This window comes from Manis pentadactyla, chromosome 3 (assembly GCF_030020395.1).
Source record: "Manis pentadactyla isolate mManPen7 chromosome 3, mManPen7.hap1, whole genome shotgun sequence".
Taxonomy (NCBI): domain Eukaryota; kingdom Metazoa; phylum Chordata; class Mammalia; order Pholidota; family Manidae; genus Manis; species Manis pentadactyla.
The window spans coordinates 200825034-200852661 of record NC_080021.1 but is presented as its reverse complement, the minus strand read 5'-3'; the positions used below and the strand labels follow the sequence as shown (position 1 = coordinate 200852661).

Below are 27628 nucleotides of genomic sequence, written 5' to 3'. Positions count from 1 at the left end.
AGGTTAAGAGTAAAGTTCTAAAAACTCTTTTAATGAATAGTTTTATTATATTTGCTCTATTGATTTATCATTTAACCCTAAGAGGAATTACACCAATTGCAAAGTCAGGGGACTTAGTCCACAAAAGACTACCCTCACTTCCGAGACCAAAAAGTTCAGGAGTTTCCAGAACCACCCTCAGGTCTCACACTTTGCTAGAAGGACTTGAAAAACTCACTGAAAGCTGTTCTACTATGGTTACTGGTTGTCACAGGTGTTAATAAGCAAAAATTCAACCAAGTAAATTTGAAGATCTAATAGGCTTAAGATTCATGTATCTCCCCCTAACCCCCCATAGCAAGTAGAGAGATGCTCCCAGGAGTTGTGCAAAATGGAAAGTTACAGACAGGAGAGTAGGATGCGGTGTGTGTGTGTGTGGTGGGGGTGGGGGGATGGGAGTTATTAGCAAAAGAAAAGAAAATTGCTTTAGGCCAGGTCACTTTCCCTTAAGTGTAAGAACTGGCAGGGAGGGGGCGGGGGTGAGGGTTTTGTAGATCTCACTAGCAATCTGGAAATTCCAGACTGATTTGTTTAAAATTCTGCTCCTGTGAGAGGCTGAAACTGGTTAGATTAGTTATTGACTTGGTTTGGTGACTTGGCCTAGCAGAAGTGACACCATGTTAGGCCTGTGTCTTTAACACAGGGAAGGGATGCAGCATAATTTATCAATAAATTGCAATTAGCACCAATATTTAATATTGGGAAATAGTTAAAGTATGTCAGAACTTTACGAATCTGTTAAAAAATACAGTGAAAACTAACAATGTAGCAAAAGCTTATCATCAAGAGGATTACAGAGAGAAGCATAGATTTATTATAACTTTGTAAAATGCACATTGAAATGTAGATTAGCAAAATGAAAAATGATCTAGCTAATATCTACAGATTTATTCTGAGATAATTGTATAAGTATGCAAAGATGCTTAAATAAGCATGGTTTACAGGTAAAAAATTTAACTTTTTCTCTAAACAAATCTCATCAGTGTTCTGCGAGAAAAATCCTAATGCCTAGGCAGATGCATTTATTCTTTCTTATTCTCAAAGGTTAATCACAGATGGGACTTTATTAAATCTCTTGTGCAATCCTATACAAAGAGGTTTTCAACTTTACTAGAAATGAATACATGCTTTAGAGTATGTACATAAAATGTCAAAATTATTGTTTTCACTTTTTAATTAAGCACATTTTATCAAAATAAAGTGTTTATAAGTTCATCTGGAAGAAGGAAATTTTCTTTTTGTTAGGATCAAAGGTGACATTTCTTGTTAAAATTTTTTTATTGAAACAGTGATCTTTCACCTTTTTGGAAATTGCTGTCCAATATTAATTTATTCCATACAAGTAACTATTGGCATATGAAGTTTTTGAAAGAATGGGTAATTATGTAATCGATAGTATTTATTTGCAAATGTTTAATGGGACCTATGTATTAGAAATAATAATCCTCAGAGCAACCCATAAAAATGTATACTATTATGATCTTCATTTACAGATGAGCAGTCTGAGCCTTAGAGAGGTCAAATGTAGTTTCATACAAAAGTCAGTTAAGTTTTGTGGAACCTGTTCAAACCTGAATCTGGCTTACTCTAGAACAGTACATTTTAAACCTCTTTACCATTTTGCTTCTGTGTTCCTTCCACCCTCTGTTTATAGTAGTTCTCAACTGGCTCCACATTAGAGCTTTGGCAGTATACAAGTGCCCAAGCCTTAGCCTGGATCTACTGCTTAAGAATTTCTGGGGTAGAGTATGAAGTATTTATTTTGAACTGGGTATTTGATTGTAATGCAGAGCCAAGGTAGCTGATACATATATACGTATATTGTACCTAGGCTGTTGGGTACTATAATCGAGTAAAAGGCATAATAATAGGCTTCAACATAGCTGAGAAAAAACTTTGTGTACATACTTGACAAAATGTGTGGTATCGATAGTTATACATATAGGAAGAATATATTATGTGAAGTGTACCTAAATCCTAGAACCATTTCAATATTCACATTTTAATGCTGAAAAACAATCAAAATTAGTTTAACCTCTTCACTTTTGAGATAAGAACATTTTCAAGAATGGTATTCTTTATCTGTGATTTAACATTGGATATATAGTGAAGGGATAGTATTTGAGGCAGGAGAATAGCATAAAAAGCAGGAATAAATATGGTATATTTGGGGAAAATTCCAAGATATGAGTATTAACTATTAACAGGAAGTCCAGATTAGAAAGAGCTTTTAATTGCCATTATGGTACATTTAGACTTGTTTCAGTATGCATCAAGAAATTATTTCATTAGTAGTTGATTGGAGATTTATTTGTTAGGAAACTAGGTAACAGTTTATCAAATGAGACATAGAAAGAACTATGAGTGAGTAACTTCTCTCCCCAAATTGAAACTGAATTGGCACGTGTGCATTGAGAAGAGTATAGTCAACTTTTTGAATTCTTAGCTGGCAAGCCTTGCCTGTGGCAACAGTTTGATACCTTCTCCAGATGCCTTTTAGGTAATATCATGTGTCTCCAAGAAAGTGCTTTCTTGATATTTTCTTCATTGTAACTTTTTAATACCGAAATTACAGAGTAAGAGTTGGTTCCTCACAGCAGTTAACTTCTTTGGATGGGGAAAGGTGTTTTGTACTTCTGGCTCTCTTAGCCTTTTCTTTGAAATGTCTAGGAGAGGCTCTTATATTTTCTTTTTTTTTTTTTTTTCTATTTTATGAAGCACTATTTGCTCATAATTTAAAGTTGTGTAATTTTTCTGATGCATGTTTTCTGCCTTTTGATTCTTAGGTTCATTTTCCTTACATAGAGATTCCCACAAGGAACCCATGTGATTGTTTTTTGAATGTTGCTTGTCTTTGAAGAGACACCCCGAGGACCACCATTATGTGGAAGAATAGTGTAAGGGATGAGGTCTAAGAATGAGCAGTGGTAATTGACAGCTTGACCAGTCTTTCTTACCAGCTCTTGGGAGTTGAGCACAGAGGATGGTAATGACTATTCTAGACGAGCAAGAAATCCCTCAAGTCAGTAGGAATGCTCTGGCTCAGAATGATGTATTTCTTGTCATCGTTTTTCTTTCGTTAACCTTTTATTTAGAAACATTAGAGATACATAGCAAGTTGTAAAGGTACTAGTAAAAGTTGAGAGGCACCCTGGACCTTCATAGTTTCCTCCAATGGTTATATCTTAATTATGGTACATTATCAAAGCAAGGACATTGACACTGATACAATGCCTTAGTATAATTGTTTTATTTTGTTGCATGTGTAGATTTATGTAACTATCACCACAGTCAAGATACAGAACTAATCCACCACAAAGATGTGCCCTATGGTACCTTTTTGTAATCATACCTCCTCCAGCCATCTCTACCCCCTGGCAACCATTGGTCTGTTTTCCATCTCTGTAACTTTATCATTTTGACAGTGTTATAAAGAAAACAGAACATGTGAGTTTTTGTTTTTATCATGTGATCTTTTGAGATTCTTGTGTATGTTTCGTTTTTTAAGAAACTACCCAACTATTCCCAGATTGGCTGTACCATTTTATGTTCCTATCAGCATGAGATTGAGAGATTCAGTTTCTTCCATATCCTCACCTGCATTTGATATTGTTGCTATTTTTTTAGTTTTAATCGTTTTGGTAGGTATGTAGTGATATGGTCTTAGTTTTTCTTTGAAGTGATCTTTTTGTGATTTAGTTTGCATTTTCTAATTAATGGTGTTGAGCTCTTTTCATGTGCTTAGTGGCCATTTGTATATCTTTGGAGAAGTGTCTGTTCAGGTCCTTTGCATATTTTTTAATTGGATTGTTTATCTTTTTTTTATTGAGTTATAAGACTTGTAGGTCCTATGTATCAGTCCCTTGTCCGATAAATGATTTGAAAATATTTTCTCCCATTATCTGGTTTGACCTTTTATTTTGACTGTGTCCTCTGAATACAAAAATTTTAATTTTTGATAAAATGCAATTTATTTTTATTTATCTATTTATCCTTTTTTTCACTTGTCATTTGTGCTTTTGGTGTTAAGAAATCACTTCCTAACCCAAAGCCAATGAAGATTTACCTTCTGTGTTTCCTTCTTGAAATTTTATAGTTTATGCTTAGGTATGCACCCTTTTTGAGTTAGTTTTTGTATATGGTGTGAGGAAGGGGTCCAACTTCCATCTTTTGCATGTATGTATATGTAGTTGTATAATTTAGTTTTGACTATATTTTTGAACTCTACATAAATGCAATAATGTAGTATGTATTCTTTTGTGACTGACTTCTTATATTTGTGAGATTTATGGATCTTACTGTGTGGTAATCTATTGTCATTGCTATAAATCATTGAATACATTTACAAAAATTTATTCATCTATCTTATTGTTAATAACATTATTAATAGGTATTTCCAGTTTGGCTAGTAGAAATAATGCTGCTGAGAACCATTCTCGTATGCTTAGGTGCACATATGCTGGCAATCTCTTGAGTGTAATAGAGAAATATATAGGGATATTAGGATATTCATGTACTGAACTTTTGTATCTTTGGCCGGTTTTCCAATGTTGTACTAATTTATACTCCCTCTAGTAACATAGAAGAGTTCTGTTGCTCCACATTTTTATCAAAACTTAATATTGTCAATCTTTTTAATATGCTAGGTATTTCATTATGATTTTAACTTATATTTCCCTGATAACTACTGAGGTTAAGCAGCTTTTCATGTGTTTATTAGATGTGGTATTAGTTGTTTAGATATGGCTTTAAAAAACATTTCTTACTTACAATGTTGGTGGCTCTATATTATAGAGGTCTTTGTATTCTTATTCTGGTAATCAGGCTGAAAGCACAGCCCCTATTTGGAATATGTTCTACTTTCAGAAGGATAAGAAAAAATAGAAACTACTAACATCTTTTGAAGCTTCTGCTTAGATTCAGTGTAGGTCATATCCATTCAAATTCCATAGCCCCAACTATATCACAAAACTGTGCTCAATGTCAGTGGGCCAGGGGGATCCTCCTCTCACAGGAGGCAAAACAAGACATATGGCCATGGATGGGGATGAAAAATCCTTTCACAAGAGAAGGAAAGGGCACAAATACTCAACAGTAATAAACACCACTTTATTTGTGAGGTACCTGCTCAATTCTCTTGTCACTTTCTGCTGATTTGACTTTTTCTTACTGATTCCTAGTGGGATTTTTTTCTTTCCTTTTTTCATTTTCTTAGTAAGTTCTGGATATAAAACTTTTGATTGTTTGTATTGTAGATATTTTTTCCCACTTTATGACTTGCCTACTTAATCTCCTCATGATATAGTAGAGATATAATTGACATACACTAGTTTCAAGTGTACACCATAATGACTTGTTATTTGTATATATTTTAAATAAAATTCTTAATTTCAGTATTATCTAGTTCATCAGTATTTTTCCTTTATAAATGTGTTTTTTGTTTCTTGATTAAGAAATCTTTCCCTACTCCAAGATTGTGAACATACTCTTTTCTATTATATTTTTATTCTTACTGTTTTGCCTTCTACATTTCAGGTTGCAGTCCACCTAGAGTTAATGTTGAGTTGACATTTTAACCTACTGCTGCAAGTCTAGAAAAGAGCTAAAATGATGTCTAAGTGGTTTCTAAGATCAAATGTATTTGGTTTACATATAGAAACATGATACTAAACTCACATGTGTGGAAGATATATCTATTAGTGACACATGTTTACCAAATTTATTATATGTAGAAACATGTTCAGCATGTTTAAATTTTTACTGCATTTAAAATGGCAAAAATCAACCTTATGTAGTGAGTGAACTACAATTTCTTTAGCTACTGATACCTGTATTTTAGCTATTATCAGGAAGGCCTATTCATTAGGTGAGGCAGTAATCCTGGTCTTTCTGTAAATTGAGATTGTCAATTTCATTTATTTTATATGCTTACTTAATTCCTTCTTCATGTCCCAAGCTGCCTCTATGAACTTCTAGTGAAAGAACCAAAGAGAATCATTTCTGGATGCTTAATACAGGAATTGTTTAAATAATAATATTTCCATCATGCAGATACACTGGTGGTTTGCTTTTTTTTTTTCAGCAAAGGCTGAAGGCTGAAGTTGTTTCCTACAGAGGTGGTACTTAGACATAAACACTGAGTATCTGTTGGAGCACTGTTGTTATTCTCATATTTGTAGGATTAAGTTTTATCATCTAATAAACAAGATATTTGTTCTTAAAAATTGACCAATTTAAACAAACAGTAACATTTGATATAGGTTGGTTTAACTTTTGTACATGGTATTTATTGTCCTTCCTAAATGCAAACTTTTAAATCTTGGTAATAGATCTTATGGTTATAATGAAAAGACTTGTCTAACTTGTCTTTTAGCATTGATAGTTCAGCTTGGGAATTGGACAAATCTCCTACCTGAAAAAAAGAGTAAATTGCTTAAACAGTAGTTAAGAAATAGTATGCATTAAAAATCATTTTGAAGATTAATGGATGACAGAATCACTGAATATAAAGGATTTGGCCAATATAGAAATAATTAATTACATCTTTGTGTTTAGCTTTTAAAAAATCCATAGATAATTAAAGGTCAGAATTCTTAAGGGGAGTGCTGTACAAATTCTTTGTAGGCAAATACTTCATAATACGAAAACTTAATATACTAAATATACTTAAAAACATACTACAGAAACAAAGTCAACTTTCTGGTACTTCTAATGGTTCTGTTTCTGGTACTTCAGAATGTAACATTTCAGAATTGGTGTGATCACAAAAGGTTGCAGTATTATGCTCCCAGTTATGTGATAACACTTGTTTGTCTTATAACTAGCAATTGTGTGTATGTGCAGTAAGTTTTCTTTACTATAAAGTTCAGTTCCAGTATTTAGATTCTTGAGGACTTCCCCTTAAATGCCTTGATATTTAGATAAAATAATATTAGCTTTAATATATCTAGTAGTATAAAGGATCTTACCAAGACTTACTTTATTAACAGAATATTGCTCTTGCTTTTCAGCGGGGATCTGATGAGCTTCTTTCTTCTGGCAACATTAACGGACCTTTTACCATGAATAATTCTACTTCTACAGGTGTGTATGGTGAGTATTTTTTCAAAATCTAAAATGTTTTCTTTCTGTAGGTTTCAAAAATATTTTTTATAATCTTATTTTGCTCATTTATAAACATACATTAAAGTGTTATTTATAACAAAACTAACATTTTTGCAATAAAATTCATGTAAATGGAATTACTAGTTACAGCTCTCTTAAATTTTAAGGATTAATTTGAGTCTAATTCAGTAATTCCTTTTTTGATTGATGTTCTTTATGTTACATAGTTGTGATTAATCTGTCAGTAAATTGGTCACCCAGAACATCTGAATAAAAGAGTTAGATTTAAAAACTTATGTTGAATGATGATGGATTTAGAATAGAAGTATTAAAATGATAAGAACACTTGATTTTTAAAAATTAAAATGCCGTTTGTATTCCATAAGGTACAACATGATTTAAAAATAAATCTGTGAAATTTGGAGATGGTGAATGAGCAGGGTTTCAGTGTGTGGAGGAAGAGTGAGCATTTAAAGGGGCTATTGTTGAATTAGGATATCGTAGTAAGAGAGTAATTTGTACTATAACAGTAGTTGTTATGATGGAGAGAATTCTATAACTTACAGAAGGTGAAATTGATAATAACCAGTGATCACTTGAATGTTTGAATAAGGCATTCATTCCATTGATGATTAACAGGTTTTGGATTTGGATAATTGGGTAGACAAATGGGTGGTGCCTTTCATTTATATTAGAAAATATAGGGAGAACAGAGTTGGACAATATGTTCAGATTTTTACACATTGAGTTTGAGGTTCCTTTGGAAGGTGCAAATAGAAATGTCACGTAGGCAGTGGATTCTGGTCTCAGTATCACAAGGGACATTTGGAAGTCAATATCATACACAGTTAACAACTGAAGTCATGAGAGTGTAGAGTCTCAGAAAAGGTGAGATTTTTATCCAAATGTTTTTGGAGTTACAAGGAATTAGGGAATGACTGAGCCTCACTTTCCAGACCCTGGGTGTTTGGCAGAGTGAACAAACAGCCTTTATGTGAGGACTCTATAAATAGAGAAGTGAAGATTCATTTAAGGCAAAAGAAGAAAAGAAAATTCAGTGAAGAGATTAAGAATGTATGGGAATTGGTGAACTGTGGTACATTGCTCTAGAGGACTAAATGGAAAGATTTTGTAGGCAGGTCAGCAGTAGGGGATTTGTTCATGTATAAGTATAAACACAGTTGCTGAGTCCATCCCCAGAATTCCAATTCAGTAGGTAATGGAGTAGGTCTTGGGAATTTGCATTCAACAAGTTCGTGGGTAATGGTAATGCTGCCATTTGAGGAACCACATGATGAAGGAAATGCTAGAATCTGAAGTTCCTAAACCTGATTAGACTCTGGATCTGGTTGGCCTTTAAAAAAACTTCTGCCCTGAATCCCCAGAGTTAATAGTACATACAGGGTGGGGCCCATGTGTTTGTTCTTATTTTGAAAACTGATTATGAGTTTGTTCCTTTGGTCATATTTATGAACCACTAGAATGGATGACTGAAAGAATTCTATCCTGGTTGATTGATGACTTACAAAAAGAAGTAAAGGAAGAACGAGATGTGGGTTTAGCTGGCAGCGACAGTTTGCTGTGGTTTGTTTGTGTGTTTTGAATTTCTTCTTGGATCCCATTCCATTCTGGGGTCAGTGTTTCTCTTCCAGAAATACATCTTCTTCAGTAGTTTTTCATCAAAGCTCTATAAATGGTAACCTCTCAGACTCTGAAAGTTTCTATGTCATTATTGCTTTTGCGTGAGTCTAGGTTGACAGTTATTTTCTCTCAGCGGTTTGAAGGTACTATTATTCTTTAAGCTTCTATTGTTGGGAAGTCTGTTGTCAATCTAGATTATTACTTTGTAGATAAAATTGCTTACCTGTAGTAAACATAATGTTCTTCATGTAATTGTAGATTAATGATTAAATAAATAAATAAATAAATAACCTGTAGTTTTTAAAAACATTTTTCTCTTTATTTTTGTCCTGTGTTTCACTATGGATCACAGGTTCTCAACACTAGATGCTCACTAAAATAGCTTAGGAAGCTTTGAAGAAAGTACAGATGCTTTGACTGATCCCACACCAATTCCAAGATCTCTGGGAGAAATGGAGATCTAGGCACTATTTGTTTTTGTTTGTTTATCACCTTCTTGGGTAGTAAATCTAAGGCAGGGCCAGGGCTGAAGACCATTTATGGAGACTTACTTCCGTTTGTCCTGCTGAGGAGTCACCCAACTCTTCCACAGAATTGCCTCCTGGATCTCCAGTTAGACATGGATAAGTACCACCTTATTCAGTCCTACATTTGTTTTACTCTCTTAGCATTAATTGTCTTCGCTTTATTGATAGGGTCTTATTTTTGGGTGATTTCCTTAAAATGGTTTTCTGATTCACTCATTGTTCAGCTTTGTCTAACTTGCTGTTTAATTCTTCCCCTGAATATTTAATTCCAGGGCTTATGTTTTTCATTTCTCTATGTTCTGTTTGATTCATTTTTAAAGTTTATCTAGTTTTGTTTTTTAAAAACAGTGTCCTTTTCTTATGGTTTCTATTGTTTTCCCCTCAATTCTTTAATCATATATAACAAAATTTTTATATCCTCAGATTTTACAATTACAGAGGAGTTCTTAGGGGTGTTAATACTCCTGTTTTTTGTTTTTTTTTTTTGTATCTGCTAAAATTTGCTTATGATGTTTTATTTTTCCTTGTGTGGTTCACAACTTTTGGTTATGGAATAATCTAAGCTGAATTGTTCTTTCTACTGTGAGACTCTCCAGGATAGTTTTGTGTTTGCTCTATTAGACTTTCTAGGGCATCACCAGCACCTAACATCTTCTAATATATATGTTAATTTATTGTCTTTGGGATTCCTGTAACAGATGGGAAGAGAAAATTCAAAATACAAACATTCACATTTCCCCAATAAAAACCCTGAACAGAAATAGTCTTCCTTGTTAAATACCCTTGGTAAATGGAAAATTTTTCCTTTTAGTTTGCCTTTCACTGAGGGGATAGCCTACTGAGAGGCCTGGTGTTGACAGCAGGACATTTCACTTTTGAGGTCACCTATACATTAAATATATTTTTGTAATATTTGATCCAATATATGCAGTTCTTCAAAAGCTGAAGACTTTGGTTCTCTCTTCCTTGACTGCTTTCAATGAAGAGGTCTAATTGATTTTGAACAAACTGACAGAATTTAGGTCTTATTTACAAAAGAGTTTAATCCCTTTGTAAGATACTTAAGTAGCTCTTCAAAGACACATAAATTTAAAAAATTTTATTGATGATGGGTGGCTCTAACCCTGGGGGAAAATCCCGGGGCAAATACCTTTGAAACCAAAATCAGTCAAAGGGAGAGATAAAGTGGGAGAAACCCATTTATTTCTTACAAGTAGTCCCATGTCTCTGCTGCAGCAGAAGAGAGCTCCACCCAGCCTCTTTGGTCCAGATAAGCCCCTGCCCTGCCGATATACTTACCTATTGATATGGAGATACACTAAAGCCAGGCGAGAGATTCTGGAAATATTGCAATTTTACCCACACTAGCTAAAAGAAAGAGCCATGTGTATGTGTTGAAGGACCTTTTTTGTATTCAGTATCTCCATCACAAAATTTTGTAGTTCAGTTCATGGAAATGTGATTAACTGCTTTGTAACATTTGACATATATAGTTTCTTTTTCTAATATTCCTATATTGTTTGTTTGGTACTAGGAGTTATGTGTGCAGCAGCCAATTGCAGGTACATGTCTGCTCCATAAAATTGTCAGAACAGTGTTTTTACCATGACCCTGTGCTACACCAAAATTTGTATTTGTATTATTAACTCAAAAAAATGTTTTATCTTTAATACAGAACTTTTGAAACGGAATTTTCATTAGTGTCAGATATTTCACTTTTGAAAGAAGGATTTTTCAAAACTTTATTTTGATTCCGTTGAAAGGATGAACCCATTCTTGGGTAGTAACTGATTTTCTAACGTTGGCAGATGATAAACTGATATAATTTAAGTGTTCGCAAAGTTTTCTTAATGGAGTCAATATATTAACAACAAATTGTTACACTGTTTACTCATGGAGAAGAAACTTGGCAAGTTAAATTAATTCAAAATTACACATTTATGGATTTACTTCAAGGTATAAAATGAAATGGTGATAAAGTTGTATTTCTTGTGCATCTGGCCTGTAATTCCTACATTCCTACTAGCAACCAAATGAACTGCATAGGTAGCAAGTTGAATACTGATGGAAGGAGTTAGACGCTGTTCTTAGCTATTTGTGACTGTATTTTTTTTTAATCAAAGGCTATGTTGTCTAATTGTGAAAAAATTGTAACAAAGATTTTATGTCTTTCTGAGAGACAGAATAGATTTAATCTCTCATTGGTTGACTTTAAGATTTAACCATTATACATTTGGTTTAGAAACTACTAGATGAGACCATGCAAACACTAGAAGTTTAAAAAAAAAACACAAAACTTTTTGCCAAGCCTATTCTGGCTTATTTCAATGCAACTGTTAATTTTTTCAAAAGTGAAAATCTTTAACTGTACAGGATGCTGGAATTGGAGCAAAATCTTGACTCTTTTCAGGCTAACTGGGACATGCTATCCTTCTACTTAGTTGTTAGTTACTAATATTCCTTTAAAAATATCTCTTAGCTTATTATGGACTTATCTTCTTCTATATGAACTCTAAAATTATTTCATCTAGTTCTCAAATAATTCCTCAATCCCCAGTCTTCCTTCACAGAATCTTAGGGATTCTGATTAGAAATGCATTAAATTTATATGTTAGTGTGAAATGTTTGTGTGTGTGTGTGTGTGTGTGTGTGTGAGATATTATTTTTCCATCCAGGGACATGACATGATTCCACGATTTTAGGTCCTATCTTATGTCCTTTGATATTTCTGAAAATGTTTTATACTTTGTAAATCATGCTTTTCCTTTTAAATTTAATCTTAGAAATTATGGCAGAGACTGCTTATTGTTTACCCCAGTACTTTGTTTCTGTTTTCTTTAATACCAGAACCCTGATATTTACCTGGGCACATGCCACCAAGATTAAACAACTACTTTTTCTAGTTTTATGGCTAAGTGTGGTCATGTGATTAAGTCCTGGTTAATGAAATACAAGTAGAAGTGTTACTTCTGGGGAATCTCTACGTGGGTGCACTGATTTTCCTGTTTTATCCTGCTGCCTGCAGGAGTTCCAGCTTCCACTTTGGATGCTGAGGTTGGGGGTACATCCTAACAGAGAGATAGATAGAACTTGAGTCCCTGATAATTTTGTATATCACCATTCCAGACCAGGGATTTACTACATTCAGACTTGCTACATGAGCGAGAAATTAACCTTTTTCTTAAGCAGCTGTTATTTCAAATGTTACTACATACCGGACTGTGGTCACAGAAAGAAACAAACAAATGAGGTGAGCCCTGTAATAACCCTTTTTTCCTAGACTGTGTGTAAAGTGAGGCAACCCAAGCAAACATGGCAGAATTGCTGAGTTGAAGAGAGAGAGATCTGAGTTTGGAAAGGCTGAGACAGCTGGGAGGTATGGGGGCAGAGAAGGGAGCTCTGTGAGAAAAATACTCCAGAAATCTGCCTTTGACTCTACTGCTGAATATTACACCACGTATACCTTACCAGTAGGGATGCACCAGCTCTGGCATAAAGGCTACTCTAAACCTACCCTAACAAAGCTTAAAAATAAAGTCCAAAACAGTTACCTGATCTAAAAGAAACAACTTTTTTCCAGAAAAGAGTCTGGTACTTTAAAGGAATAAAACAAATTCCAGTGCTCATAATGTTGACCATTCAGTCAAAAATTGCCAAACATGGAAAGAACCACAAAATTGTGACTCATAACCAGGAGAAAAATCAGTGAACAGAAACAGACCTAGCAAATGACAGAGAATGAAATTAGCAGATTTGGATTATGAAATGGTTATTAAAAGTATGTTGAAGGGTTTAAAATACATAACAAGGAGAAAAGTGAAATGTAAGAGGGAAATGGAACTTCTAAAGATAAAAATGTGTCTGAAAAAATACATGGTATGGCATTAATAGTATATTACATTCTGCAGAAGAAATGATCAGTTAATTTGAAGACAGCAGTAAAACTAAAGCACATACACAACACACACACACACACGCAAGCGACTGAAAAAGAAATGAGCAGAACCTTAGTAGCCTGTAGGACAAAATCTAGTGATCCAAATATACCTATAATCGAAGCCTCTGAAAAAAGATGGGGATAGGGAAGCAGAAATATATCTGAAGAAACAATGACTGAAAATAATTCCAACTATGGTAGAAACCATAAACCCACATATCCAAGAAGTTCCATGAACCACATGCAGAATAAACAGAACAAAAACCACATCAAGACTCATCATAATCGAATTGCTGGAAAGGAGAATGCAGAACAAATCTTAAAAGTGGTTAGAGGAAAAAAGTCCCATTTTATTCAAAAGAACAAAAACAAATGACTAGAGATTTATTGTCTGAAACTGTGCACGTCAGAAGACAGTGGAGCAACATATTTAAAATGATTAAAGTAAATACAATCAAAGTGGAATTCTTTATCTATTTAAAATATTTTTCAAAAGTGAAGTTAAAATAAAACCTTTGAGGCACATAAGAGCTGAGAGCATTTGTTAGTAACAGACTTGCATTTCACAAAATGGTGAAGGAAATCCTTTAGACTTAAAGAAAATAATACCAGGTGGAAACTTGGGTCTACACAAAGTGGTAAATACATGGATATATGGCTTTCTCCCTCCTTTTTTTCTGTTTTGTTAATTTAAAAGATAATTGAAGGAAGATTCTGGCTGGGAAGATGGTGAAATAAGAAACACCAGGAATCTGTCCCCTACCAATGCAGCAACTACACTGTCTGAATTTATCTGTAACTCATTTGGAACTCTGGAGTCTTGAGGGCTTTCAGGTTCCAGGGGAAGACTTAAAAGGTAAACTGTGGTTAATTTTGGTCAGTTTCAGCTCCTAGACCAGTACCCACCCCCAGCCTCAGTCACATGGCAGGCAGTTGTATATGTGTTCCAGGAACAGCTTAATAGCAGCTTGTGGGAGCCAAGATGGACTAAAAGGACCTTGTCCTCCAACTTCCAGGGAGGGACCTGTGCTCTGATTGTTAATTGCTTCTTCTGTGGGTCACACAGAGTCAGGCAGCATCTCCACCTGTTGGTGCACCTCCCTCCACCCACTGAGAAATTTCCAGGGGATTTAGAGTGCCTCTGCTCTTCCTCACCCTCCCATTCCCCAATCCCTTCATTTTCCCTCTTTTTCCCTTTTTGGGAGCCAGATATTACAGACTGAGACATTAAAGATAACTACATCTGTGGGGAAAATTGTTAAGTAATAGTGCATGCCCAGGAAAAAGGCTCAGAAGAAACCTGAGACCTTAAGTTTACACCTCAGGCTCATCCTTGGCAGAAACAGTTCACAATAATCAACAAAAGAAAACAATAAACAAAAAAAAAATAGTTAAAACAAGAAAATCCTGGGGAAGGGGAAAGATCTGATTCCCAGAGTAACTATGTTCTTAAATTTGATGGAAAACAATAATAAAAACATCCAAGAAGCTTAATGAACTCAGACCCACATAGAGACACATCATTAGATTTTTCAAAGACAGAGAATCGAGTCATATATATAAGGGATCCTCAAGAAGAGTATGAGCAGATTTCTCATCAGGGACTTTGATGTGCAGAAGGCAAAGTGCCAAAAGAATAATATGGTCCACCAAGAATCCAGTATTTGTCAAAATTGCCTTCAGAAGTGTTTTTTATTTTAGTTTAAGTATATTGAATAGAAAGGGAAAAAATAGGCTATTTGTGTGTAATACATCAGCCTCTAAACTCAAAGTCACTGACTTTTTAAAAAAGTGAGAAAGAAATAAGGACATTCCCAGATAAACAAAAGCTGGAGTTTGTTACCATTAGATTTGCCCTGCGAATATGAAAAAAAGTAGAGTGTTCTCTATGGAAAGCTCAAGCTACATTAAGTGAATAAAACAAGATGCAAAAAGAAAAAATTAAAGAAAGATAATATGTTTTTGAGGATATAGCATATGTGAAAATTAAAATATATGACAACGCAAAAGGTATAATGGGGGAAATAGACATATACTTGGAAGAGTTCTTACATCATACCTAGGTGTTATTATATTATTTGAAGGGACACTGTGGTAAGTTAGATGCATATTCTTGATTTAACCCCAGAGTAACACAACAAAGAAGATTCCAGTTAAACAGCAGAGACTATCTGCCTTTATTTGTATATATGCTGTTTTTTTGCATGACATGTTTTCCTTGTTAAATTGACCCCTTTGTCATTATGAAATGTCTCTTTATCCCTGATAATACTCCTTTTCCTGAAATCAGCTTTGTCTGACATTAGTACAGACGCTTCAGCTTTCTTATCGTCTGTTTCCATCCTTTTACTTTTAACCTGAGATTTTATATTTAAAATGGGCTTCTTATTCACATCATATAGTTGGTTTTTGTCCAGACTTGCTTTTATCCAGACTGATAATCTCTTCCTTTTAAATTGGAATCTATGTTATTTTCACTTAATATTAATTTTTGAGATGTTTGAGTTTAAGCGTGCCATCTTGCTATTTGTTTTCTGTTGTCCCATCCTTTGTTACTTTTTTCCTTTGTTTCCTGGTGCTTTTTTTTTGGTATTGTTTTATTCATCATTTATGTATCATTTAGTATTCCATTTTATTTATTTGTATTTCTTGATATATATATCTTGCATATATATACATATTAACCTAATTACAGAGCTTCAAAATACATAAAGTAAAAACTAATAGCTCTAAACAGAAATAGACATATTCATAATTACAGCTGGATATTTCTTAGTAATAGTAAATAGAAAATCAGTAAGGATATAGAACAGGGGTTGACAAACTCTGGCCTGTGGGGCAAATCCATCCCATTGTCCATTTTCATATTACCCATGACTGAGACTGGTTTTTATATTTTTAAATGGTGAAAAAAAAATGAAGTACAATATTTTGTGATATGTGAAATTTATATGAAACTCAAATTTCAGTGTCCATACATAAAATTTTATTTGAACACAGTCACATATTAGCTATGACTTTTTCATGCTACAACTGCAGAGATGAATAGTGTAACAGAGATTGTATGGCCCAGAAAGCCTAAAATATTTATATGGCCCTTTAAGAAAAAGTTTGTAAATCCCTCAATATAGAAATTTTCAACACCTATGGAGCAGTCTTCCCAGCACCATCAGAATACGCACTCTTTTCAAGTTCACGTGAAATAATCACCAAGATAGGCTACATGCTGGGTCCTAAAACAAGTCTCAATGAATTTGAATGCATTAAAATTATATAGAGTTCTCTCACTTCATGAAAATTATGTTAAAAGTGAAAAGAGCATAATCCTCAGTTATTTGGGTAAAAATCTCCAATTATTTAAAAGAAGTAAAGCTTAAACCATTGTTCAAATAAGTCCCAAGGGAAATAAAAATGAAAATGCAACTTATTAAAAGTTTGAGGGTTTATTTACCTAGAGCCATTCTTAGAAAGGAATTTACAACTTTAAATGTTTGTATACAAAAGAAAAACAGTCAAAAAGGGACCATCTAGGCATAATGTTAAGAAGAGCAAATTAAACCACAAGTAAATAAAAGGAAGAAAATATTAAGTATGACAGCAAAAATCAATGACATAGAAAACAAAATGAAGGGAAAAATTAATGAAACCTATAGCCGTTTTTAAAAAATAGATCAATAAAATTATAAGTCTCTAGGTAAACAAGAAAACAAGGGACAGAAATTACCAATATCAAGAATGATCCTGTAGATACCAAAAGGATGTTATGTATTGAATGTGTACCCCCAGAATTGATTTAAGTCCTAACCCCCAATGTAATGGGTATTTGGAGATAGAGCCATTGGGGTAAGGCCCTTGTGATGGGATTAGTGTCTTTCTAAGAAGAGATACCACAGAGCTTGCTTTGCTCTCCAACCTTGCTTTGCAAGGACACTGAGAAGGTGGCTGGCTATAAGCTAGGAAAAGAGTCCTCATTAGAAAGTGACCATGCTATCACCCTGATTTTGGACTTCTAGTCTCCAGAACTAAGAAAGTAAATTTTTTATTGTTTAAGGCAGCATGTCTGTCCTATTTTATTACAGTGTTCTGAGCACGCTATGACAGATAGTAAGCAAATATTATGAACAATTTTCAGCCAATAAATTTGACAATTGAAATGAAGTAGACAAATTCCTTGGCACAAAAGGAATAAAAAACCCAAATAGCCCTATACTTGTTTAAAAAATCAAATTGGTAATTATAAAGTCCAGGCCAATGACTTTATTTGTGAATTCTATCAAACATTTAGGGAAAGAGTAACACCAGTGCTACACAAACTCTTTCAGAATATAGAAGAGGAGAGAACCCTTACCAGTTCATTTAATGAGATTAGTCTTAACTATTCTCATGCAAGACAGAGAGAAAAACTAAAGATTAATATCCCTCATGAATATGGACACAAAAATATTTAGCAGGACATTAAACTCAGGTGTGTATGTGTATGTGGAGAGAAAGAAGATGTTATGACCAAGTAGGGTTTATTCCAAAAATACAAAGTGGTGTAACTTTTTAAAATAAGCATAATATACTATTATTAACAGAATAAAAGAGAAAAACTTTCATCTTGATATATCCAGAAAAGACATTTGAGAAAATTCAATTCCTGTTTATGATAAAATCCTCAATCAACTAGGAATAGAAGGGAACATTTTCAACCTGACAAAGGTATAAAACTGCAACAAACCTTGTACTCACTGGTGTAAGACAGAGCTTTCTTCTGAAATCAGGAATGATGCTTGATTCCCAGTTTCATTGTTTCTGTTCAACTTTGTGCAAGAAGTTCTAGCCAGTTCAGTAAAGGTAGAGTAAGAAATAAAAGGCATGTAGATTGGAAAATAAGAAATAAAACTGGATATGTAGAAAATTATAAAGAAATGAGTAAGAATTTAATTTTTGAAGGATAGAAGATCAACATACCAAAACCAGTTGTATTTCTATAGAATATCAATTATTATTTCTATAGAATATGAAAGTTTTAAATAATACTTTAAAGTGCTAAGGAATATTCAAAGTGCTAAAACAATAAAACTGTCAACCAAGAATCCTATATTTGTCAAAAGAGCCTTCAAAAGTGTTTTTTTAGTTTAAGTAATGGAATAAAGAAAAAAAATTGGACCATTTTTGTGTAATGCATCAGATTCTAAAGTCAAGTCACTGACATAAAAAAATTCAAATTACATACTTAATAATTTTGTTAAATGCCTCAAAATAGGTATAAGACCATTACACTGATAACCACAGAATGTTGCTGAGAGAAATTTTAAAAGGCCTAAATAAATGCAAAGAGATACACAGTGTGTACTGTTTGGATGACTCAAAATTATTAGATGTGACTTCTCCCAGATAAGTACCTGATTTCAAAATACTTCAAAGCTATAGTGATGACAGGTGCACTGAGTGGCAAACCAGAGAGGTAAAGCTAAATTGAGGAGTTAGGGGTTTTAGAGGGATTGACTGCAAAAGAGCACTGGGAACTTTTGGGAATGATGGAAGTATTCTGCATCTTTTGTGGTCATGAGTATATGTATTTGTCAAAAGTTGTCAAACTCTGCATTTAAAATGTGGGTGGAGTTTATTTTATCCCTAATAAAGTTGAATTTGTAAAAGAACCTATATTTCTAGGATAGTTTTCCTGGTAGATTCCTCCAGTTTTCTGTATTGGAAAATGACCAATATATAGTAGGCATTCTATGGATTTCAATGTATAGTTCAACAAAATACAAGATTTATACTAGCTAAGTACTTTTTAAAATTAAAGTATCATTGTTATACAATCTTATGTTAGTTTCAAACACACAACACAGTGATTCAACATTTGTCCATATTATCAAGTCCTCATTCCCTGCAGTGTAGTCACTGTCCTTCAACATAGTAAAATGTTACAGATCATTAACTATATTCTCCAAGCTGTACTACCATCCCTGTGACCAACCTATACTGTGATTGTGAATTATTATGCCCCTTAATCCTCTTCCCTTCATAACCACTAGTCCTTTCTCGGTGTCTGTGAGTCTACTGCTATTTTGTTTGTTCCTTCTGTTTTCTAGCTAAGTATTTTGAATGCCTATTTTCATAGTAAAATTTTTGGAAAGTCTGTAGTGTATCCTTTTGTACAGAGAATAATTCTTCAAAGTTATGTATTCAAAGCATTAGAATTTCCTTGTGTCCTGTTGACTTGTAATAAATTATGGCCATATGATTGCTTATGTATGTTTTCCATTTTCAGATTGTTATATTTCTCAAGTACTTACAACTTTTTTGGGTCATCTAGATAAGTATTTCTTATATTTTTGGATTTCATAGAGTAATACAATTTTCAGTTATTTTTGAGCAATGTCTTAATTATGCAAAGTAATCACATTAAGAGAAAAAACCATCTCCTATAATTATTTTAATACTGAAAAAGAGAAAGAACATAATTTCCAGGTAAAACTGCTTCTTAGGAAAATCTAGACATACATTATTGATCACCATGTACTAGGCATTACACCCAACATTTAAGTATGTTATCTGACTGTATTTTTAAGTTAGCTGTGTTACTATACTCATTTTATGGAAGAATCTGAGGCTCAGGCGTGTCATGTAACCTGGCCAGAAGAAAATGTCTGATTTTATAGACTATGCTCTTAACATAGCTCAGGTACTTTTATGATGCAGAACAACTAACAAACTAACATGGTGATTTATAATTGCACATTTCTTGATGAAAATTTGTCACCTTTATTTGATAGTGCAACACGAACTCAGCTGTGTAGGTATTTGTTTTTTCTCACACATAGTTTAATAAGAGATTATGAATACCTTTATTAAAGAAACAACTTTCTTAATGTTCTTTCATTCATTTTGGAATATTCTGGGTAAATTGATTCAAGCCTCTTGCCTTTAGATTGTGTTTTCAGTCTTTAACACTTTGTGCTTGTTAGGAAATCATAAGGTGGTAGGTAGTTGTCTAGCCTACAGGGAGGGTGCAGAAAGGCACTCCATGCCCAGTTTTCACTCCTATCTAGGACGTGATATTTCGTGTTTTAATCTAGTGACAATATTATAATGATCCACATAAACCTGCACATACTTTGAAAATTTACATCAATGTCAAGTAACTTACTTTTTTCTAGGATTGGTAAGACACGTTGAGATTGTATCATTGGTAAGAAAAATTACCTTTAAACTTTACTTGAAATAATGCTTTTTTTTACTTGCTGTGTACAGAAATAAATCATTTAATCTTTGAAGCCCTGTCTCTTCATTTGTTCAAACTAGTAAGATTTAACTCAGTATATTTTTACATGTTAACTCGAATGAGGCAGTGTAAGTGAAAACAGTCAATACCAGAAGCTAGAAAAGTAGCTGGAAACCTGTCAGGGTTTTTAGTTTTTAAAGAAGGATAATGACATGATACACTGTTTTAGTTAGGTTGAAATGATGTTGGATCTGACTTGTGACAGTAGGGGCGGGGTGAAAAAGGGAGGAAGGGAGTAGAAGGGGAAATGATCATAGAGGTTGAGACATTGAGAATAGAGATGAAAATATAACCTGTCGTTTTGGAGGGACAAATCAATGTTTCATGGTGATTGATGAGAAAAAGGAGAAGAACCTCTTGGCTCCCAGATGAATTCCCAATGAATACTTGACTGCTTATTTTTTCCACGGTCTGGCCTAGGCATTTGACCACTAGGAATTGCTGGTTTTTGGGGTCTGGGTAGGGTGTTGCCTGCATTCATGAATGTAGAGAATTTGGGGCCAAGTGCCAGTTTGGGTATTAAAGTTAACCTATTCACCTGTAAGCAAGTTGAGTTCTATGCCACAGATATGGGTACAGAATACTGTCATATAATTTTTGTGTGGTATTCATGAAATTTGTTTATTTAGAATCAAAGGCATCTGATTGTGAAGTTCCATTGATGTTTTTAAAAATGATAATTTTAGACATTTGGAAAGGTTATATTTTTCCTCCCAACAGTGCTAAGTATGGCACTATGTAGGATTAAAAAAAAACTATAATGAAACTTTTGGCTTTCAGATAACTTTCAGTCTTACATGTTGGTGTTTCTGTGGAAAAAAATATTTCTGAATCTTATGTACTTATATTTGAGCATTATAGGCTTATCAGTTCTAGTTATTGTCAGCCTTAAAACAATAGAATTTAAGTAAAATTTAGCTATGAGCTAAGATGATGGATTCTTTTATAGCAGTGGTTCTCAAACTTTAGGTTGCATCAGAATCATCTGGAGGGCTTGTTAAGTTTCTGATTCAGTAGGGTGGGGGTTGGGGGCTGAAAATACTGCATTTTCAACAAGGTAATGATTGTGTTAAGAACTAATGTAATATAATAAGGAATTAAGATTATCCTAGGAAACCACAATTTAGCTTCTAAAAAATACTTTAAAGAATACATAATGCCTAAGAAATAAACTTCATTTCCATAAACATACAGCTCAAATCCAAATCCCCTTAGAATATGATAAATGTAAAATTTCTAGTCTTTCCCAAAGTTACTATTATTTATTTAGCAATAGAACAAACTAGAAAAAATACAAAGACATAAAAGACATATTGTTCTCTATTCACAACAAATAGTTGACTATTTAAAGGTATTTAATATGTAATTCTTTACCCAATACTTTTTAGTGAATTTAAAAATCAGATTTCACATTTTAAAAAAATCTATTACTTGCTTTGAAAAACCAAAAACCCCATTCATTGAAAGTGGATGGTTTTGTGTTCCACTGCCCTCTCCTCTCCCACCATTAGCCCCATAGCTATCTGAATAAACCTGAAACTCTTAGAGGAGCAAATGTGACAATGTGGTTACGTAGTATGGCAACCCAAATTAGTTTCAGTAATTAAAAAAAAAAATCTTATATTTTTTAGCTAATGGGAATGACAACAAGAAATTTAAAGGAGATAGACCTCCCTGTTCGCCTTCCCGTGTTCTCCATCTTCGCAAAATTCCAAGTGATGTCACCGAAGCAGAGGTCATATCATTAGGTCTACCATTTGGCAAAGTAACTAATCTTTTGATGTTGAAAGGAAAAAGCCAGGTATGTAATATTTAAAGATTGACCCACAGTGATTATCTCTGGGTGTTAGTGTTAAAAATGATTTTTATTTTCTTGGACTTTTCTGTATTTTCTAAATTGCATTCTATTTACGTAAAGTAGTTTTTAAAATAGAATTTGTTTATGACAGGAAACAAACAAAAATATTAACACAGGGAATAGGATAATCTCTTATTCAGTAACTTGTCCTTTTCCTCCATAACAAAAACATTTTATATTCATTAAACAGTTTATGAAAATATCTTGTGATTGTCAGAAGACTATGAATAGAGAAAGAAGACATAAATTATAGCTCATTTGGCAAATTAAAGAACATTTATGTTTTTAAAAACCTATGTGGAAATGTTTAGTGTATTTTAGTTGTAGAATTGATATGTAGCTTCTTTAATTGAAAGAGACTCTAAGAGGTCTTCATTTAAGAAGTTAGTAGTTTTTTCTTAAGATGAAAAAAGGAAACCTGCTTTTGTGATAACTGTGACAAAAATATAATACTTCTGATATTGATTTGAATAATTACATGCTTTCTTGTTCCAACCCAGACCCCACTGGGATGAATTCTTTAGTTCTTTTCTACTTTTTGATGGTCCTGATATCTTTTACTCTGAGCATTGCCTAAAAGAAGAGGACAACAAATCTATGCTCAGACGTTTTTGTCATTGTGATAAGTCCCTGATATTCTTAAGCTTTTTGTAAGTAAAAAGTTTAAGAAACACACAAGTATATTTATAAATAGATTGATTAGCATTGATCATAAAAGAGATTGGATGATGATGTATGATTCAGACCCCTATCTTTAGTAAACTGTTTAATTAACATCCCCGTTTATTTCACATGGAGTTACTAAGATCTGGAAAAGTTAAGCAATACTGTCTTAGTATTCAGCTTTTGTGTTTACACATTTATCTTACATATTTTGAAGAGCATGCATGCACTTAGATCTTATTTTTAACATAGTTGCCACTATTGAGAATAGTATGATTTGCATGGTTTAAAAAGCGCTAACATGGCCATATCTATGGCTATGTGATCTCTAATAGTTATGTATCACATACGTTGTCATGTTGATTGTCTTGTACGTTATATCAAATGCCTGTGAGAGACAGTAGGGAGATCACAATTTCCTCTGTATCTACTGTTGGTTCTAGGTTTATATTTATCTGTAGTGCTGTTATGTTAATTGCTTCTCTTTTGATCATAAGCCCCATTTAGAAAATAATCTTGCTAGTAATATAGTTCCTCAAGAGATTCTGATGTGAGTCACTAGAACTACTTGTAGGTATATTCTTTCCCATCATACATGGAAGTGTAGTGTTGAAGGCAGAGTGGGGGTTACATTCACCAGCCTTTTCTTGTGTAGTGGCTTAGGTTTGCTTTCCATCCCACATTATAAAAATTGATCCCTTTCATGTGATACTTTGGAAAAACAAATAATTCCTTTACTGAACTCCATTTTGGAAAAAAATGTTTTTATTTACAAATTTTTAGGTTGTATATACTTTACTAGAATATTTTCTGAATAGGAATTCTTGGCAGTTAAGGTAACTATAAACAAATAGTTTGATTTATAGATCTTTTCCATTTTCTGTGTTCAGTAAATTTTGTTAATATTTATTTTACAAATAAATTATAAATGTTTTATACATAATTTGAAGTGGTTACTATATGCTTGCTAATTAAATGCTTTACTATAGTAAAAAAAAAAAAGGATTGAATTGTCTAACAAGAAATTTGTGTTCAGTTGGGTCAAGGGTTCTTCCTGCATTTTAAATTGAAAACTTGCTATGACAAGAATGATGTATACTCCCAAGATGTTTTGTAGCTTTTCCTCTGTGTGACTAATTTTAGACATTGAGTTAATTCTTAACATTTTAGTAAGGAATTTGCAGAAAGGTACTTGCCCCATTTAATGAATGTTATTAGGGTACAGTTTACAGATTCTTGTTGAACAGGTGATTGAAACCAAATAGCTATGAGATACTGTCATAGCTATTTTTGTTAACTTGATCATTTTTATCCTCTTTTCTTAAAAAAAGCATATTACTGATTGGGTAAAATGGGTAGTGGCTTTAAAGTGCAACATGGACATTTATACCTTTTAGAGTAAATGATTTGAAGTCTTATTTCTTGAAAATAGTGGGATTTTGTTTATTTTGGAACAGTTAGTTAATGGTATTTGATCCATTGTCATGGGGCTAACATCACTACTTCATAGAATATTGTTAATTGAATTGAAGCATTTAATTCAGTTGGGACACTTGATAGGTACAGTTGAGCATCTTATTTAGCATTTGTCAAGTTAATATTCCTTTACTAGAATATTTTCTGAATGGGAATTCTTGGCAGTTAAGGTAACTATAAACAAACATTTCGATTTATAGATGTTTTCCACTTTCTGTGTTCAGTAAATTTTGTTAATATTTATTTTACAAATAGTGAATGTTTTATACATAATTTGAAGTGGTTACTATATGCTTGCTAATTAAATGCTTTATTATAGTAAAAAAAATAAGGACTGAATTGTCTAACAAGAAATTTGTGTTCAGTTGGGTAAAGGGTTCTTCCTGCATTTTAAATTGAGATCTTCTTAAGGTAATTCGAGGGCTCAGAATGCTTAGTACAAATCTGTATTTTATCTTCTTAATTAACCAGTAAGATAGGGTGTCAAAACTTGATCACCTTAAAGCTCCAGAAGTATCCTGTTCCTGTTACAGGTGTCCTCACACAAGCTGTAAATAGCATGACATAAATACCAAGGAGCTTCTTCCATCTCAGCTCTGCCTATGTTATTCTTCAAATGTCTAATATTACTGAATGATTACAGATGTTAAAAAACAATTCAATTGAGTAAGATTTACAGATCTTAATTGGCTTAATGAATGACAGCATCCCGCCCCACCGTCTATCCCACTAGTAGGTAAAAAGCAGCTAGCTCTGAAAGTGATACAAAACAAAAGACTTTCTCACAGGCAGAAGGGGACAGGGCAAGGAGGTTACTAGCAAAGAGTGGATTGTTCCAGGCAAGGTCATATTTCTTTAGGGAATGGCAGGGGTTTATCCAGCTGGTAATTCCAGATTGACTAAAGAGGAGAGGATGAAACTGTAATTAAGTTGTGTTCTAAGTGTTGGTTTGATGACATGGGCTTAACCCAAGTAACTCCATTTTGGGCCTGTTTTGTTTTTGTTTTTTTTTTAAACACAGGTATCCAAAAAAAGTCACTTGAAAGACTCAAATCAGTATTGATTTTAGTTTTTCTGTTTCCTTAATTTGAACAATTGAGTCTTTGCACCTGTATGCACTATTTAATCATATGCATAAATAGCTGTTCTATAAAAAGGGAAAGGAGATCAAATTGTTATGTCCTGTCTCTGAGAATTTTTTAGGAAAGAACTATTAAATCTCAATCCCTGAAAGCATCCATTTACAATGGCGATATTTCTGCTTTTTTTTTTTTTTTCGAAATTTTAGAAACAACAGAAGAGGGAGGGAAACTAAAACCACATAAAATCGTTTACTCATCTGGTGATATCCCAAGCCCATGTCCTTTATGGAATCCAGCTTTTCAAATATGTTTCCAATTAACGTCAGTGATACACTTTGAAGCTAAAATCTTTTCATCCCCTTGGGGGCAATATAATTTCTTCTGAGAATGCCAAAGTTTAGAGCAAGCTATAATGATAAAATAGTTCTTCACTGTCTTTTAAAACATGAGCTTTCACTTAATGTTCTTGTGTTTATTGCAGGCTTTCTTGGAAATGGCTTCTGAGGAAGCTGCTGTTACTATGGTGAATTATTATACTCCTGTTACTCCTCACCTTCGAAGCCAGCCTGTTTTTATTCAGTATTCCAATCACAGAGAACTTAAGACTGACAATCTACCTAATCAAGCTGTAAGTATTAAAGACATTTAAAAAATAATTATAGAACACATAGTATAATAACTTAAAATTAATTTGCTATTTTTCAGAGGGGGAAAAATGTGGGTTTTTTTTCCTTAGATTGCTTTAATAGTAAAGACTGTATGTAAATTCTTACCCAAAGGCACGTAAGAATAAGAAAGTAGTGCCATTTAGAAATATGTTTGAAGTTACAATATAGATGGTAGAATTGGTAGTTTTCCCTTGCAAATGTTTTCATGAGAAAAAGGAAAAATTTATACTGTTATATATCTCTTAAACCTCAGATCTAAAAGGAGCTTTGAAAGTCAACCCTTTCTTTTTACAGTACATGTAACATTTACATATTTAGAAGTCACCACGTTCTTTTCACAGAATATATTATAAAGACATTAAGAGGTTGTGACACTTCCATTGCAAAGCTAAGTAACTGAATTTAAGATTTATAAGAATTTGTATAAACATGTTCATTAAATGATTTTTGACTCTTCAAAATGAATGCAGAATGTAGACTATCAACATTTTTTACCTCATTTTCCAGTTTTTATTTTGATACGGTTCAGGATGAATCTTCTGTGTCTCTCCAGGTTGGTTTTTTAGTAGTTAAAATAATAATTTAAAGTTACTTAGGGGCAGAAAACATTTATCCACAAAGCAAGTACATTTTTTAAGAAAGGATTTTTTTATTATGTTAAGAGTATATTTGGCCCCTACTCTTGTTCTAGGTAAAATAACTCCTCCAACTCATTGATTCTGTCTTGAAAGTCATTATAACACAAGCTGCTGAATTTAAATTTAAATTTAATTTAAACTACCATTTGCAAAACTATTTTCAAAAACAGTGACATTTCCTGCATAAAATCTTTAACTTGTTCTAAGAAATATTAGTGGCATATAATAAACTGTATAAATTTAAGACTAAAGTGTTAGGCATTTAAAATAGTATAGACTTTTTAAATTTTTGAAAAAGTACTTTATAAATAGGCTCCATGCTCATGGCAAAACATTGAAACAATCCAGAAAAGTAAAAAACAAAACAAAACAGAAACTATCTAGTTACCCAGAGATAACTAGTTAACTAACATTTTGGCGTGTATCCCTTCTCTATAAGGTATACTATTTTCTGTCTATGTATTTTGCACCAGTGGAATCCTAATGTTTTGAAAGCTCTGACTTTTTCTCTGTGTTATGAATGTTTTTCATGATAACAAATACAGAATTATTCCATAATTTTTAAATGACTATATAATACTCCCTACAAAACAGCCATAATCTGTCTAGTTTCTTAATAGACACTGATTTTTGTTTTTCATTTTTATGCTTTTATAAATAATACTGTAGCAACATTCTTACGTATCTTAACATACAGCATTATTTTATCAGTTTACATT

General features: G+C 33.1%; 1 protein-coding gene across 8 annotated transcripts in view; it reads left to right on the top strand.

Moving 5' to 3' along the window:
* Positions 1-27628, top strand: part of PTBP3 (polypyrimidine tract binding protein 3) — an 87105-nt gene that overhangs the window by 23750 nt on the left and 35727 nt on the right. For 2 of the 8 annotated variants that reach the window (XM_036915650.2, XM_036915647.2), the window contains 3 exons: positions 7050-7122; positions 22156-22325; positions 26085-26231. In XM_036915650.2, coding sequence (XP_036771545.2) covers positions 7101-7122; positions 22156-22325; positions 26085-26231 — 339 coding nt within the window. In that variant the 5' untranslated portion in view covers positions 7050-7100. Of the gene's footprint in view, positions 1-5078; positions 5085-7049; positions 7132-22155; positions 22326-26084; positions 26232-27628 lie in introns of those variants that run through there. The other 6 variants (XM_036915648.2, XM_036915646.2, XM_036915652.2 and 3 more) reach the window with 4 other exon arrangements.